At 37.5% G+C, this 16645-nt stretch overlaps 1 protein-coding gene and 1 long non-coding RNA gene across 8 annotated transcripts in view; both read right to left on the bottom strand.

Annotated features, from left to right (window-relative positions):
* The window catches only part of LOC147843449 (uncharacterized), a 186625-nt gene that overhangs the window by 28194 nt on the left and 141786 nt on the right, over positions 1-16645 (bottom strand). The gene's annotated exons all lie outside the window — the stretch shown is intronic.
* Positions 7136-16629, bottom strand: LOC137495858 (serine/threonine-protein kinase pim-3-like). 7 transcript variants are annotated; one of them, XR_015493442.1, is made up of 9 exons: positions 15952-16561; positions 15652-15822; positions 15447-15529; positions 15282-15332; positions 14833-15205; positions 14528-14707; positions 14342-14437; positions 14158-14246; positions 7136-8226 (listed from the first exon to the last, which is right to left on the bottom strand). XR_015493442.1 is itself a non-coding variant. In XM_087257030.1 (8 exons), the coding sequence occupies exons 1-8, from the start codon at positions 15977-15979 to the stop codon at positions 14218-14220; spliced, it is 1011 nt and encodes a 336-aa protein (XP_087113156.1). In that variant the 5' UTR covers positions 15980-16474; the 3' UTR covers positions 14123-14217. The 7 variants fall into 7 exon arrangements, 6 of the variants coding, with proteins under 6 accessions (XP_087113157.1, XP_087113159.1, XP_087113154.1 ...); XM_087257030.1 differs by lacking the exon at positions 7136-8226 and having other exon boundaries at positions 14123-14246; positions 15952-16474; XM_087257032.1 differs by lacking the exon at positions 7136-8226 and having other exon boundaries at positions 14123-14246; positions 15652-15741; positions 15952-16467.

Below are 16645 nucleotides of genomic sequence, written 5' to 3'. Positions count from 1 at the left end.
ATATTCCTGTCCTGAAGTCGATTTCAGTACTAGGTTCATTGAGAGTCGAGGAGTCGACTCCCCGTCCCTAATGCCCAGACAAATGTCTAATAATAATAATAGACTTATAATCTCTCCATCATGCCACGATGTGCTGTGCTTTCTTGCTCAAAAGCTAAATTGTTACCTGTTGCACTGCCTATATTGTGTGGAAAAATAATCTGTTATAGCATATAGAGCTACTCTATGTCGGTTTACGGCACTAGACACAGGCCTAAGGATTTTTTTTATACTGTACATAGCACTAATCTATCCCCTATCCTAAACACAGCCCTCACAGAAAAGATATATCTGTGATTTCTAAAAGCACATTTTAATGTTTAAGCTTTTTGTTTTTTGGAGATAACTGGCAATTTAGTAGGCATAGCTACCCAGCTACATCTGGCTCATAAATATTCACACACACACAGAATAACGTTAGTGGCTAATGAAAACTGATCATTTAAGCTTATTATAAGGAGGTCGTTGTCCTATCCACAAACGGAATAACTCACTTTTTTAATTGCTTATTATTAATTTAGTAATATTTGACCAACTGCCACTACAGGAAAACACTAATATCCTGCACTCGAAATAGGCTACGCTACGTCTCAGTTTGCGTAGCTGTTCATGCAGTTAGCCTGTAAAATTTAGTTAACACACGCAAGTTGAGCCGCAAGTGTCTTTTTAATTTGCTCTCACACACAAACATTCATTTCATAAATGCGTATTATATATGGCTAATAATATTTGGCAATTGGGATGTTTATAAGGGTCTGACATGCAGGCAGTGGACAGCAGAATGAAGAAATGTTGATTTGATATGTCTAAACGAAAGTTCAATTATAATTATATCAATTATTCACACACCCATACACTCTCACATTCACACACATACACTATGGCCAATTTAGTTTATTCAGTTCACCTATATCGAATGTCTTTGGACTGTGGGGGAAACCAGAGCACCCAGGGGAAAACCACACGAACACAGGGAGAACTTGCAAACTCCACACAGTAATGCCAACTGACCCAGCTGGGACTCAATCCAACGACCTTCTTGCTGTAAGGCGACAGTGCTAACCACTGAGCCACCCTGTCACAATGATATTACTATTTATGACAATAATTGAAATCTCTCCGTCTTGCTGCGATGGCTGTGCTGTGTTTGACTGGCAATAGCTCAGCTTTTAGATTGCTAGAGCCTCTTTAAAAGTGAGTCACTTCCTAAAAAATGGATAGCTCATTCCTCAAAAGCAAGTATTGATGTCAATGAGAGTGTCAGTGTCATCGAGAGGAAAAGTCCTGACACCATTGTCTATTCACAAGATAGTCAAATGGCTTTGTCTATTTTTTTCAATGTAATAAAGTTCGATTTTGGTGACACTTTCTGAAAATGCTCAAGACAGCACTATATACTATTTGCTCAGCCATTTGAAAACTACAGTAAAGTTAGACATCACTGCATTTAGTGAGGAATCTGATTACAAGACACTGAATATGTATGTTTCACATTTTTACTGCAGATGCTCTTTGCAATTCTAATTTTTTCGCAGGATTGGCCAAAAGAATAAATACACTCTTATTTACATCAAACATAAACTCCCTTTGGGCAGAGCTGTGCACAACTGTAAACAATGTGTGCTGTGCACAACTTTCAAACATTAGGTACATATTGCAACTGAACCTACAACATACACACGTCTGTAAATCATTCATGAAATTGTTCAATTTAGAAGACATTTTCTGGAAAATAAAGATGTAAAAATTTTAATATAATTTGCTTGTCAGATTTCGGCAACTAGTTCAACATTTTTGTATGTAATGACTCAAGTAATGAAATGAGGACTATTAGTTTTTAAATGGAATGACTTTTCAGCATTCACAAGTTTAGTTAATTTTGACTGACATGACATAAGCGAATAATAATTTTAACAGCAAAGAGTTGTATGAAAGCAATTGATACATGTCCAAAAGCATTCACAATTTGTTGGAAGGAATGAGAAACTGCTACTATGATGTGCACAAATGACTAATAGTTTTGAGAAATGCATTAACTGTTGTGCAAATGTAAATAGTGTTGTGAGAAATGCACCAAAGCCACTGAGAAAAACTGTAATATGTTGAATCATTTTGGGTTTTGGAGATAACTGGCAATGTTCTAGTGCCCGGCTACACATGTGTCATCAATATCTGCACACCGCTATAAGAATAACGTAAAATCTGGCTAATAATAAAGGATAATTCAAGCTTATTCAAAAAAATGATATATTTATTTATTTATTGAAAGCAACATGATTCTCTCCAGCTCATGGCTTTGTTAATACTGAATAGGTTTGAACTGCTGTGATTAGCCCGATTTGAATTTCTGGATTTCAATCATGTCTGTTATGATCAGGGAGGCTGCGATTTGTGTTCAAGATGGCGAGGTGCAAGATTCTATCTTTAAACGGCTCACATTACCAGATAATCTGCGCTGAGAACCGATCAAAGTCCTCGACAAGATTTCATCTCCGATTCTCGGGAGGTCAAAATAAATTGGACTAAAACTTCTGTAGTCTGAGCTCAGCTTTAGATAGATAGATGTATTCTCTGCGGCAGGCGTTTCTTTTTCAGGTAATGGACACACAACAGACAGAAGAAGGAAACTCACAAGAGCATCAGTGGAGATTTGTCTAAGGAACGCTGGAGAACATTTAGTGCACTGCAGGAGTTCAGCAAGCATGTAGAGCTCTGTTAGTCGTGTCTTTGTCTTTTACAGTCTGGAGTGCAGCTTGTGGAGAAATATAGGAATCACACACCTCAGCAATGACTGGACACTGATGGTCAGGAGTATCCTTCAAAAACAGGTGGATAGGTGCATGGCATGAATGTCCTTCCAAGAAGAAGAGGGTAGTGGTGGACATAGATTGTTAGCTAGATGTCTTCTCTGTGGCTGTTATTTATTGTAGGTAATGGACATACAGCAGGGAGAAGAGAGAGACTCACAAGAGCATCAGTGGAGATTTTTTTTAAATTGCCGGAGAACAGCATGTGCATTGCAGGAGCTCAGCCATCAGTTAGGGCTCTGTTGGTGCTGTCTTAGTCTTTTGCAGATTGGAGTGAAGCAGAAGGAGAAGAGTCACAAGGGAACAGTGGAGATATATCTGAAGAGCACTGGAGAAAACTTTGTTTATTGCTGAAGATCAGCAGCATGTAGAGTTTTGTTAGTCTTGTTTTTGTCTTGTATGACAGATTACACTGGGGCATGTGGAGAAACGGGACTCACACCTCAGCAATGACTAGAAACTGATGGTCTGGTTAGTCATTTTACTGAATAGATAGGTGGATAAATGAATGAAAAATAGATGTCCTTCCAAGAGGAAGGGGGTGGTGGTGGGCTTAGATAGTTAGCTAGATGTCTCGTCTTTGGCAGGTGTTCAAGTAATGGACACACAACAGGCAGAAAAAGGAAACTCACAAGAGCATCAGTGGAGATTTATCTGAAGAACACTGGAGATTATCTTGTGCATTGCTGGAGTTCAGCAACAAGTAGAGCTCTGTTAGTCGTGTCTTTGTCTTTACAGACTGGAGTGCAGCATGTGCAGTAAAATAGAAATCACACACCTCAGCAATGACTGGACACTGATGGCTAGAGGTTAGGTGTTTCCTGAATGGATGAATAGGTGGATGGATGGATGGATGGATGGATGGATGGATGGATGGATTAAAAATAGATGTCCTTCCAAAAGGAAGGGGGTGGAGGTGGGCATAGATTGTTAGATGTCTTCTCTGTGGCAGTTATTTAAATTGTTTACTGTTAACCCTTGCTGTAGATTATGCGGTAAATAACTCTAAAATAGCCAGTGTTCTGCTGTAATGAAAGGAAACAGTATTTTACTGTAAAACCAGCAGGATTTGTATGAAATTGTGTCATGCAAAGAATAAATGACAGTAAAGTTTTTTTTAATCATTATTATTATATGTGTGATTGAGATAAATGTTGCCAGTTGCTTTGACAATGTGCCGTATACCATCAGTGTTGGGGAAAGATATTTTAAAAGTAATGCAATACAATAGTGAGTTACTCCCCCAAAAAAGTAACGTTATAATGTAAAGCTGTGTTACTTATACTTATTATGGAAAATAATGTGTTATGTTACCTTTGAGAAAAAATCCTTTTTTTATACCAGGCTGAGGCTTGATCTCTTTCAGAACTTGCAGTTTTTTTCCTTCTTTTTAAATAGAGGAGCTCTGCAATTAACAACACACTCTATAACCTTTATTTACCTCTAAAAACACATCAGATAATAATGATTAAGGAGAATGTTATCTTCTGAGAACTTCCTGAGGCCAGAGCTCTACATGCCGTATACTGTTTAGAGATTAATGACAGTTTTAAGCAATGTGTTTGATGCTTTTGTACTTTTAGTCTTATTAGTGAAGTAAAATGAGCATTTGACACAAACAATCCCCGTTTACTTGTCCTCCATGTGTTCAGAAAAATGACAATACTTTCAGTGCAGAAATGTAAGGCTCTGCCATCTTGGGTTCTGTTTGTTTCTGCTGGGAGAAAATTATTATTATTATTATTATTATTATTATTATTATTATTAATTCAACAATTTATTTTTTAAAAGAGAATTAATTAAACTAAGAAGTAACTTGAATACTCCTTAATTTGTTAATGTGTTACTTGTTACTTAGAAATGTCATATTATTTCATAACTTGTGTTACTTGTAATGCGTTACCCCCAACACTGTAACCATCGATGTCAAACTCAGTTCCTGGAGTCCCCCCCCTACTTCAACACACAAGTCCTACTGTATATACACTGCATGTGTTGTTCATTATTGAACCTTTTTGTTTCATTGTAAATAGAAAATGTCTTCATACCTGCTGATTTGTTTAATTTTGTCAGACATTTTCTGTTGTATGTTTGTTTGCTGCCAAAACAATAAAATACATTTGTCTGAAGAATTGATTTGCTTTTTATTTTTGAGAACAGTTCAGAAAACTGATTAATTTGAGTCAAACTACAATAACTACTGTATATATGATTTACCATTAATGTGTGTGCAGTAGCGATTATGCTGTGAGTACAGAACTACAGTACAGTAATTAACTGTAAGCAGTTTCCTGTTAGTTTCCGCTACTGCTCTGTTACACTGACTAACACTGTTGCCAGTATTCCACTGTAAAAAAGTCAAACCTGGTAAGATCTAATACATTTATTACAGTATTTATTATTTGTTAACATTGGTTAATGTAAATAAAGTTTCATTGTTAATTCACGTGAACTCACAGGACATTAACTGATATTAACAATTTAATTTAATATTACATTAATAATAAAACAGCCCAGACCTGGCAATGGTCATGCAAGCAGACTAGCTTTTCTAACACTGAAGCATATATATGCATAAACACTCCTCAAAGATCTCTCTTAAATTAATATTGTCTGCAGAATGTTTTATTTTAATAATCGTACATAAACATTAGATCAGTCAGTATCAAAGTCAAAACTGTGAACAAAAAAAACTTTAAAAAAATCTCAAGATCACATTTAAAAAATGAGTTCACCCAAATGGTACACGCCACTGGTACTTCACAGCTACTGTGGGGTCACCCATTGTGGAGAGGTCTCAGCTGAGATGCCCAACCAAGACAAACCACCTGATTCTGGACAGCAGAAGATTCTGGACCACACCATAGTCTTCAAAATAAGAATCTAAAACTTCCAGTAGGTGGTGGTAAATATATACACTTACATACCTTTAAATACACATGACATTTTACTCTACCTTACATATTACTCACCCGGATATATATAATTGTATAAGGGTCATTCTCACAATAAAGTGCCTTCGAGACATCAAAATTATAAAACAAAATTGTTTGAGAGTTTTGATTTAACCACAGTTGTTTTAATTAGACCTTATTCCAGGGATGGGCAAACTTGATCCCCGAGGGCCGGTGTCCCTGCAGAGTTTTGTTCCAACCCTAATCAAACAGACCTGAACAAACTAATCAGTGTCTTTAAGATCACTTGAACTCTATAGGGAAGTCTGTTTGAATAGGTTTGGAGCTAAACTATGCAGGACACTGGCCCTCCAGGATCAAGTTTGCCCACACCTGCCTTGGACTGTAAGAAATGAATGTTGGTCAAGCTCCTGCACTTTTTACAAATAATCTGCAAGTAGAAAAACAGTAAACAAACCTCACATTGTGTCAACCCTGTCATGGACAAATGTAAAGTATCAGTACAGTCAGAGCATCTGGAAAGTTTTCATAGCGCTTCACTTTAACCACATTTTTATGTTACAACCTTAATTCAAAATGAGTCAAATTCATTTATTACCTCTAAATTCTACACACAATACCCCATAATGACAATGTGAAAAAAATAAATAATTTTAAATAGTTTCAAATCATCTCACAAATGTTTTAAGTGTTGCCCAGCCCGCAGATCTACAGTTGTCTGTTAGAGAGGCTCTGCTTGCTAATGCCCAGGAGGATGCGGGACTTCCAGTTGAGTGTGCACTTATCCCTGAGGACACACCTTGATTTGGGTATGATACACAAGGGTGATGGCATCCACAACCCAGTGTGCCAGCCTCTGCTTGGATATGGCACTTTCCTTCTGCCGACTGCCAAAACAGACACAAAGCAAAATAAAACAAAAAGAAAAAGAAAAAAAACAGACTAGAGAATGCTCTGTTTGGGCCACGTAAACACCCAGTGTGCGACCTCATCACAGCAATGGAGGGGTTAAGTAAGCCTCCTCCATGGTCAATGGTTGAAGTCTCACTACCTTATCTGGAAATGAAGTGGTAGGAACCTTGGGCACATAGCCAGGCCAGAGTCTCAAGACTATGTGAGAGTTAGCTGGCCCAAATTCCAAGCATGATTTGCTGACAGAAAATGCCTCCAGGTCCCGGACTCTGTTAATAGAAGCCAGTGTGATCAGCAGAGCTGTCTTCAAGAATAGAAAACTTAAAGATACTGAATCAAGCGGCTCTCTTTGCAGTGCGCAGAGGACCACAGAGTGATCCCAAAAGGTCATGAGAGGTCAGCTACCGATGCTGGCAGGTCACTTAAGTTTTCTATGTCATGTCTATAGATCACACATGAAGGTTTCAGAGATTTGATTTGATTTATTTATTTTCAAACAGAAATATCATACATAAAACATCATTAACAAAAAATACATTTCAACATGGTGGAAAATGGAGTGGGATGAAGCACAAGCTTATTATTTTCCCACTTCATTACCACACACATCATTCGTCTATTACTTAAACTGATTTCTTCTTTCACTGATCTCTTCTTTTTCATAAAATATATTTTATCCTTTTGGCATCTTTGACAAATTATATGTTTGATTCCATTTGTAAAAAATACACTGCAAATAATTAAAATGTCATCATACCTTTCTCGTTTTATTTATAAAGGATTTGTATGCTCCAAATAGCCCACATTTTCCATCAGTCTAATGACTTTTTTGTATTTTAAGGGATTGATTGTATTTGAAAACAACATCAATTAGGACTAACAAAAACCAGAAACAACTATCTAATAATGCTGAGATGACTTATTGATATTTGTGTGCAATAATTCCAAAATGTATGTCTAATCATTATTAAATATTAATGATGACAATAATACTAACAATGAATTACATCTCTCATGATCGTGCTGCCCTGAATGTGCTTGAATGTAAGTTATCTATTTATTTACCAATATATTATCATTTATTGTATCAAATGCCTTCTTTAAATCTATAAAAATTCCAACTACCTTCTCCTTTTTCTGATCTGGACGTAAGTGCCAGATAGAAAACCTCCTTGAGAAAGAAGGTCCTTTCTCAGGAGAATCTGTCAGGGAGGGTCTGTCCCGAGGAGTGTGAGTTCTGGAAACCAGGTCTGGGTGGGCCAGTGTGGTGCAACCAGCAAGATCTGCTCCTCGTCCTCCCTGACCTTGCCCAGGGTCTGTACAAGAAGACTCACTAGGGAAACGCAAACTTGCCTGATACACATGTCCGAATCCAGCAGTGAGCCAGTGCATCTGTGCTGAGCGGAGCAGTGGCCGGTCTTGGCTAAAGCAAACAGGTAAACCCGAGTTTCTCCAAAACACCCCCATATCAGCTGGAGTACTTTAGGGTGAAGTTGGCACTTTCCTGGGATTGTGAGCTGCATGACATTCCTTGGTGCTTCCCATTGACATCCCTGAGACATGCAACAAAAACCTAAAATTAATAACAGAATTTAACATGAACCTGTTTATAATAAGAACAATAAGAACAATCAGTAAATAAAAGTGAATAAAGAGTTAAATGTGAAGTGCCATTAGAAACTGCTGGAATGTCAGTCGCTTTGTAAAAATGAACAGTATTTTACTGTAAATCAGGAAATTCTCCATTAGATTTATTTGTGTTTTATAACAGATTTGGACAGTTGCACAGTTTAACCAAGCTTAATGTTGTGTTCAATGTTCTCTGTATTTCTCAGTTCTCCTGCATTTGTTCTGTTAATAGGTGTGGATGCCAGTTCACAGGCCAGTACTCATGAACTTTGAGAGACAGTTTTTGGGGAAACTGTATCAAAGATAGGGGTGTAATGATACACTCAAGTCCTGACGATGCACTGAGGTCTTATGAAGCAAAGGAATCTCTCTCTGTGCAACAAAGTGAACATTATTTACAAATGTATCATCTGTTATATCTCTGTGACTGACTTTTTCTTCATGAATATGTTGTGAATTTAAAGACGAGACAAACCAGGAGGATTTTTCGGGTATCTTCAGAGCAGAATCCTTTAATAAGAACTCGCCGTTGCTGTGATTCATCAAGAAAATCTCTCAACTACTGCAGCTGACTCTCAGTTAAATACACAAGTTAGTGAGCAGTGCTTATTAGTAGAAACAGAAACTGCCATTACAGGTTTAGTACAAAAGTCTTTTTTCGGCTTTTGTCAGACAAAAGACACAGCCGTGTCTGGAATAGAGGATGACATGGGAGGGAATTTTCACTTCTGTCCCGTTCCCACTCTCACAGAAAGAAATCTTTTCCCGTCCCACTCCCAGACCAAAGTTTAAAAAATGATCCTGTCCCATCCCGCTCCTATTAAAAATGACTCCCGCTCCTGTACCGCTCCATATATATTTTTTCTTCATTTAGTCTTTAGGTAATACATATAATTTGATTTGATCTGCTCCCCATCCCGTTTTAGACCAGCTGCTGAGTCCCTGTTTCTAGATTTTCTGGAGATCAGTTACAGTGAATGAAAGACTAGTTCACACCATGTCTACAATAGTTTAATGAGCCCAAACAGCACATGAAGCTGCATTTAACTCATTTATTGAAAACTGTTTAATTAAGAAGAGCTTCTACTATTACAGGCAGCAGCTCTTTCACTAATTTTGTTGGAATTGAGTCCAACATGCATTTAGCTGGTTTAGAACCATTAATCATTTTATCTAGCTCGTCCTTCCTGTTCTGTGATTTTGAAGCACTGTAAATTATCTAGATGCAGTGGAATGTTGAGAAGTATAAGGCGGTGCAGAAAGTTTAGCGTCTTCTATTTTCTGTCTGAAGGCTTTTATTTCATCACTAAAAAAATCATCACTACTAATTTGCGGTGGGACATTTTGTTCCAAAGATGACTGATTATTTGTTAATTTAGCAATGGTGTTAAATAAAAATCTAAGACTGCTAAGACCGATTTTCTATCGGTTTGTGGAGGTGCTCAGTCCTGGCAGATTTTAGAGCTCTCCTATAGCTGTGGGAAGCACTGAATCTTATAGTTACGACATTTTCATTTTGTTAAAAATAATGTTTCTCATAAAAAGGTGGGGGATGGGATTAAAACTGACAATACATTCTTAAAATCAGAGGAGTGTAATAATTGAGTGTTTAAAATGGCTTTTCTTGACTGTGAACACTCTTATTTGTCAGTCACTGATCATTATGCTGTACATGCTTAACTGTGTTTTTTCTACTGTGCAGGTTCAGAGATGTGCCAGCCATGTGGACGGACCCTTCAACCATGACCACCTCCTGAAGTCACATTATGCTCTATTTATCGAAGATGTTCTGCTCTCTCTTTGAACTATTTGGGCCTCATCAATTCTCTTGATCTGGGATATAGTCTGAAGATTGTTTCTCAGGATTACTGAAATCGCATTTACTGTAATCCACCCGATTAAAATCAATCATTCCATCACAAAACAAACAAATCTCTGTGCATATACTGTATTTACTATTGTCTGCATTGAAATTATTCTAATAAGCATTATTTAGGCAGTTTTGGAATCGTGTCTGTGTTCAAGAATATGATGCATCGTCTTCTTAATTAAATCTAGTTTAGAGTTATAGCACAGAAACTTAGCATGCTGAATGTCTAGCGGTTATTACTCTAATTTATTTCAAACTAATTGTTTTATTCATATTATACAGTATATTCAAATGTATTTAAGTTATCATACATGTAATGTGAGCAATAAATTGTATGAAAATATGCTTCATTTTAAATTTGTAAGTGGCGAAACGGGCAGTCATAAATGTTGTGATTTTGAGAAAATGAAATCTAATTTTAATTACGCTGTAAAAAGCAATTAGTTGACTATAAATAGGTAAGTTAAGTCAACTTAATAGGTCCTCATATTTTTAAGGGAAGTCAATTGGTCACTTTTAAGGCAGTGGTTTTGATCCCTTCATTAAAGTAACTAATCGCTTTTTATAGGAAACAAAATGATGTTTTACATTTGAAGGTGACATTTATTCTTGATTTACTCTTAGTAACACAGTTTGTTTCATTCAGCGCATGATATTCTTTGGTCTGAAAATAGTTGTTGATTACAAACCAGATGATAGTCAGTGTTTAATGATTTATTTCAGCCTTCAGAAGGGCCTGATTGTTTAATCTTTGACATTTTTACTTGGCTCGACTTCATTGATGTTGACTGTGCTTCAAGTAATTGTAATAGTTCATAAAGCAATGTACTTTGTTTACATCTTTGTTTATTGCTGTGATGTGCTGCATTGACTTGGATCTGAAAGTGTGACGGTGTCACATTCGTCCAGACATACTTAATAAAGATTCATTTAATCATTTAAGAACTGAACCTTTAGAGCAACGCAACTGTGATTAAAGTAAAGCAGCAAGTAACAGAAGCTGATTTGAATGTAATGTTGTGACTTTTTAACAGGTCATTTGCTGTTAAATTTGTCAAATGTTCACTCAGTTGAAACAAACAGCTTACAGCATCAATAAATATATTTAAGTTCTTTTTTTTCCAAACTTGGTTTCAATAGATAGTGACTACATTGTGAGTTCTATTGTATCTCTGCTGTATTTGCTCAATGTTACAGTTCTCTGTTCAGAATGTTTATTATTTATATCACAGAAATGGGATTCATTCAAACGTAATGTATTATGTATGGATTTCAGTGTTGACTGCTGTAAGATTTTATGTGATTAATAATATGACATAAAATCTCTTTTTTTCATTGCGATCTAATTTTCACGTCATTGCAAGGATACTTATGAAGGTAAAAAATGAATATGTATTTGCTTCTGTCATTTCTATTTCTAAAGACAGTTAATTTTGCTCCAGTGACTTATAAATGTATAATCATATCTATATTCTTCTGAGTCTAAAATAGTGTTATTCTGAATGTCTTAACACCCTAGGCAGTCTTTATCCAGTATAACATCATATAACAGGTTATGTCACCATATACAAAATAGATCATGCGTTTTGCAAAGATAATTATTTATTTAAGGTCTTAGAAAACAAGAACTGACTACAATCTTTAAGTTATGATTGCTGCTGAATGACGCATTGTATGACTTCATTTCATGATTTTTCTTTCAATAAAGTCTCTTGGTCTCACGTAGGTTTTGTTTGTTTTCTGCGCCAGTGATTTATACTTGAATATGTTTACGAGGTGGGTTGTTAGCCCAACGATCAACCCTCAACCTGGAGGACCAGGACATACACACATACGGACAATTTAGCTTACCCAATTCACCTATAGCGCATGTCCTTGGACTTGTGGGGAAAACTGGAGCACCTGGAGGAAACCAACGTAAACAAGGGGAGAACATGCAAACTCCACACAGAAATGCCAACTGGCCCAGCCAGGACTCGAACCAGCGACCTTCTTACTGTGAGGCGACAATGCTAACCACGGAGTCACTGTGTTGCCCCAGCGTGTATATCAATTAAGAAAAAAATATATCAGCATTTAAATATCTACTGACTAATTTAACTTTTCTTTTTCGTCAGATGGGTTCAGGTAGTGCCTCTGTCCTGCTGCTCTTCAGGAGAATTCAGCATCACAAGCAAAATGACCACCTTGAGTCAAATAACATATATTGAACAATCAGCGCGGTTGTCAAGGCAGAATCTCAAGCACAACCAATCATTTTAAATGACATGGTGAATCATTTAAAGAAATTTAAATGTTAAGTTCAGAGAGCAGTCGCTTAGGGCCCCAAGGAAGTCTGGAGGCAGACAATAAATACTAATAAAGTCATTTCCTGTCATATTTTGTAGGACAAGGCTCTAACAAATACATTTTATCTTAATTAGTATGTGTGCAATTGTGTCCCCCCACCCCCAATCATGGATCAGTCCAGCAGTCAAATCAGATGAAAATTTAGTTTTAGAAAACAAATAGTTTGTTCAGTATTTTTAGTTGTGAACTCACTTTAAGCACACAAATCTTTTAAAATGTAGAGATTGTGTAAAGGTAAAAATATAGAAAGCAAGACAGAGTGATATAAGATAAAGACAGCTAAATAAATAAGCAAATATGAAAAGTGCTTATTACTGAAGGACTTCTGGGTCTCATGACTCGAATTGCTTAGGGCCCCCAAATCACCTAATCCAGCCCTGCTCATAACAAACAATCATCATGATCACGGTACAAAGTGTAGAGTAAACAATGTTATTAACACTATGAGCTGTATTTGTTAAAATAAATGTTAAATTATTGTGTGTTTCATTAGACAAACTGTTGAGATGATGAAAAACACGCAGTCTTATACGTTTTAGTTAAATTGTGATTCTCTGTGCTGAACATTGCCCCCCTGTGTTGTCTATGATCACTTACTGAGGAGAGACGTGACCCTGCACCACAAAAGCACTTTTTTACTTCTTTTAGTTTGAGCACATGCTTTTTAAAATGATTGAGCTGTTGAAACTTTGACATACACATGAAAAAAACAAAATGTACATTTTAAATGATTTTCAAAGTTATAATTGTATTCTAACCTGAAACTGAAGATCGTCCTAAAAAGAGATTTATTGCACTATATTGGGATAATTTGCAATTTGATGTGCACAAAGAAGAAAAACACAGTAGTGTTTACTTTAAATTCTCGTAAGAAGTTTAGTATTTGTATTTTTTCTAACTTTGAATTGAAGATTATATCAAAAAACTATTCAGCACTCTTCAATGTTGAAATTTTGTAGTTCAATGTCCACAAAAACACAATATTGTTCATTTCAAATTCTCATAGAAACTTTTGTTTTTTACCTAAAATTGAAGATCACTCAAAATAAAAAAAACATTTGTTAAATATCAGCATGCGTGTATGGACATTTATTGAGTTTATTATCGACAGATCTGTGTTTAAGTAAAACAATTCGGCTAGTTTAGATTTTTATGTTTTAAATTCAGACATCAAATTTTGCAAATAAAGGTTTGGTCTAGTTAGTTCAGCACACTACAGACAGCATGATCATATCTGACTGAACAGAGTCTCCTAATTCCTCCAGTGTCTGTGTTCATTCATTCATTTTCCTTCAGCTTAGTCCCTTTATTCATCAGGGGTCGCCACAGGGGAATGAACCGCCAAAATATCCAGCATATGTTTTACACAGTGAACCTTGCTGTGAGGTTACAGTGCTAACCACTAAGTCACCGTGCTGCCCTTGGTTTAAACATTTACATTTTAGTGAAACCAGTAAAGAAAAAAAACTGCTGTAATTGCGAATAAAATAACTTTATTGTTCATGATTTATTTAACATCTGTCCCCGTTTTTCTCTAAGAGGTCTAGAAACTGTACATTTGTCTACTGTAGACTAGCTTGTGTGTGTGTGTGTGTGTGTGTGTGTGTGTGTGTGTGTGTGTGTCTTCAGCTCGTACAGCTTCACACAGAGCCTCACAGATGCAGCAGAGGAAGCTCAGGATCAGGATCTGTTCTCCTCAGTTCCTCTGCCCCTCCTGCTCTCCTTCTACAAATCATTGACAGCGTTTATCTACACTGAACCTGACAATGCAACCCAAGCCATGACTGCTGGATTCAGATAAGTGTAATGTCACTGGCCACCTGTGCAGTGCAACCAGGGATGGCTCTCAATGTCATCTAAACTGGGTCGATCAGCCGGTGCTGCACTGAGACACCAGCGAATCAGCTGACGGCACTCTGTTACACACAACACCGTCTTCAGAAACACGCAACAACACACTTCTGCTCGCTCGCCAGGCTATCTCTGAATGTGTCTGAATCTCTTACCTGTTGACAAGCTCCTGGGGAAGGTCAGTCTGCTTCTGGACGTGACCCTCTGTGCGCCTCTGAATGGGAAACGGTCACACAGGATGTTGTAGAGCGTCACTCCTACTGACCAGACTGTAGCTTGAGTCGCATGGTAGCGATGTCTACGAAACCACTCAGGAGGAGCGTATGCAGGAGTGCCTGAGAGACATAAGAAGACCACAAACATCTGCTCAAAATGCTCCAGTACAGACAAATTCCCTTTAGTGGATCAGCAGAAGTTCACAAACATCAACAGAACGTTTCCTTCTGTAACTCACACTCACCTGCAAAGTATTTGTAGGCCGAGTGCTTCAGCAGATCTCCACAGCCGAAGTCCAGCAGCTTGATGTCCTGGGATTCTGTGGAGATCAGCAGGTTTTCTGGTTTGACGTCCCGGTGCAGGACGCCGCGGCTCTCGCAGTGTTTTAGGGCCGCGATCAGCTGCACCAGCACTTTCTTGGCCAGACGCTCATCCAGACAGCCGTTCTCCTCACAGAAGCTCTGGAGATCTTGGCAAGGATCCGGTCGCTCCAGGATCAGGATGTAGCGTCTGGGACGGTCAAACCAGTCCAGCAGCTGCAGGACACTGGGGCAGGCAGGAGCTGACGTGACACGGGTCATCAATGCCACCTCCAGCGGCAGCCGACCCTGACCATCCTGCAGGACAAACCCTCCATTATATCCAGAACTCAATCAAACACAGCAAACACAACAGATTCACATCAAAACATACAACTTTCAGTCGCTCGGGGGTCCGGTCCTTTGACACATACTTGATGGCCACCTGCAGACAGAAAAAGCAGAGTAAATCACACCTGCCTGATTGTGACACATGACATTTACTGACAGCAACATTTCTAAAGCATGTCTGAACAAAGGAGGGAAGAAAATCTCTTACTGGCAGTCCATCAGACCTGCGCATCCCAGCAAACACAGAGCCGAATCCACCTTGTCCCAGCAACGGGCCCTTCTGGTACAAGTCTGCAACACAGAAGAGCACAAGAAATGAAGAAAAGAGAGAAAAAGAAAACATGCTGCGGTCTCATCAATGACAAATCATTTCATTTCTGAGCCATAAGATCTAGAAGATGAGCTGTGCTGACCTCTGCGAGAGCGTTTGGCTGGTCTGCTGGACGAGGTGGACAGTGTTTGCTGGCTGCTGCTCTGCCTTTTCCTCTTGCTGTTCCTCTGGTCTGTGGATGCAGAATCAGCCAAATGTGAAGGCAGAGGAGCCAAAAAACCAGGAAGCTCAGTGGTGCTGTCCCGTGTATCTTCTGTATATCAAAACATTTTTAATAAATCTCTTTTGTTAACTTCTGTAATCCTTTTCATTTAGTCAAACACCATACAGCATCATACAGTGATATACAATGACAAACAAATGAAAGATTAAAAACACTCACCTCCTCTTTCTTCACCCATGTGGGACATGGACAATCTCCTCCAACCTGCAATAAAACAGACAAAAACAGACAAATATGAAAATAAATGTAAAACAAAGTAAAGAAGAAGAAGAAGGAGAAGAAGAAGAAGAAGAAGAAGAAGAAGAAGAAGAAGGAATGAAAAAACAGCAACAAAATTGTATTAAAAAAATAATCAGAAAAATAACGAAAAAAAGATGATTAGAGAAATTGTGCTCTTTAAAATAAGTCTTTTTCTCTCAGAAATCCTCCAACAGCTTCAGAAATCTCAGGAATCGCACAGAAATGGTCTGCAAAGTCGCCTCGTCTCTCAACCAACAGATTGCGATAGGTTTGATTGTTTTTTATATGCAGTCAGAATTCATATCATAACACGCGTTGCTATAGCAACTAAAATTGTAAAATACAAATAGCCAAAAAGGGGTATAAATCCGATTAGTTCTAATTAAAAGCTCTTGTTATTAAATTAAAAATGTATAAAAATTTAATTTCCGGGATAATTTTCAATAGGCCAATCAGCTTTCATCAATACTGCGTCATCAACATACACTGATTAAGCTATCGAAATTAAATGAAATGAAATGCTAAAAGCCTTATTTAATTTAATATTATTGTTGTTTATTATACAATTTATTTTATTTAAAAATATAATTCATTAATATACCTAAATTGTGCG

This window comes from Danio rerio, chromosome 6 (assembly GCF_052040795.2).
Source record: "Danio rerio strain M-AB ecotype USA chromosome 6, GRCz13ab, whole genome shotgun sequence".
Lineage (NCBI taxonomy): Eukaryota > Metazoa > Chordata > Actinopteri > Cypriniformes > Danionidae > Danio > Danio rerio.
The sequence above is the reverse complement of the archived record's forward strand: the minus strand, read 5'-3'. Positions and strand labels throughout refer to the sequence as shown.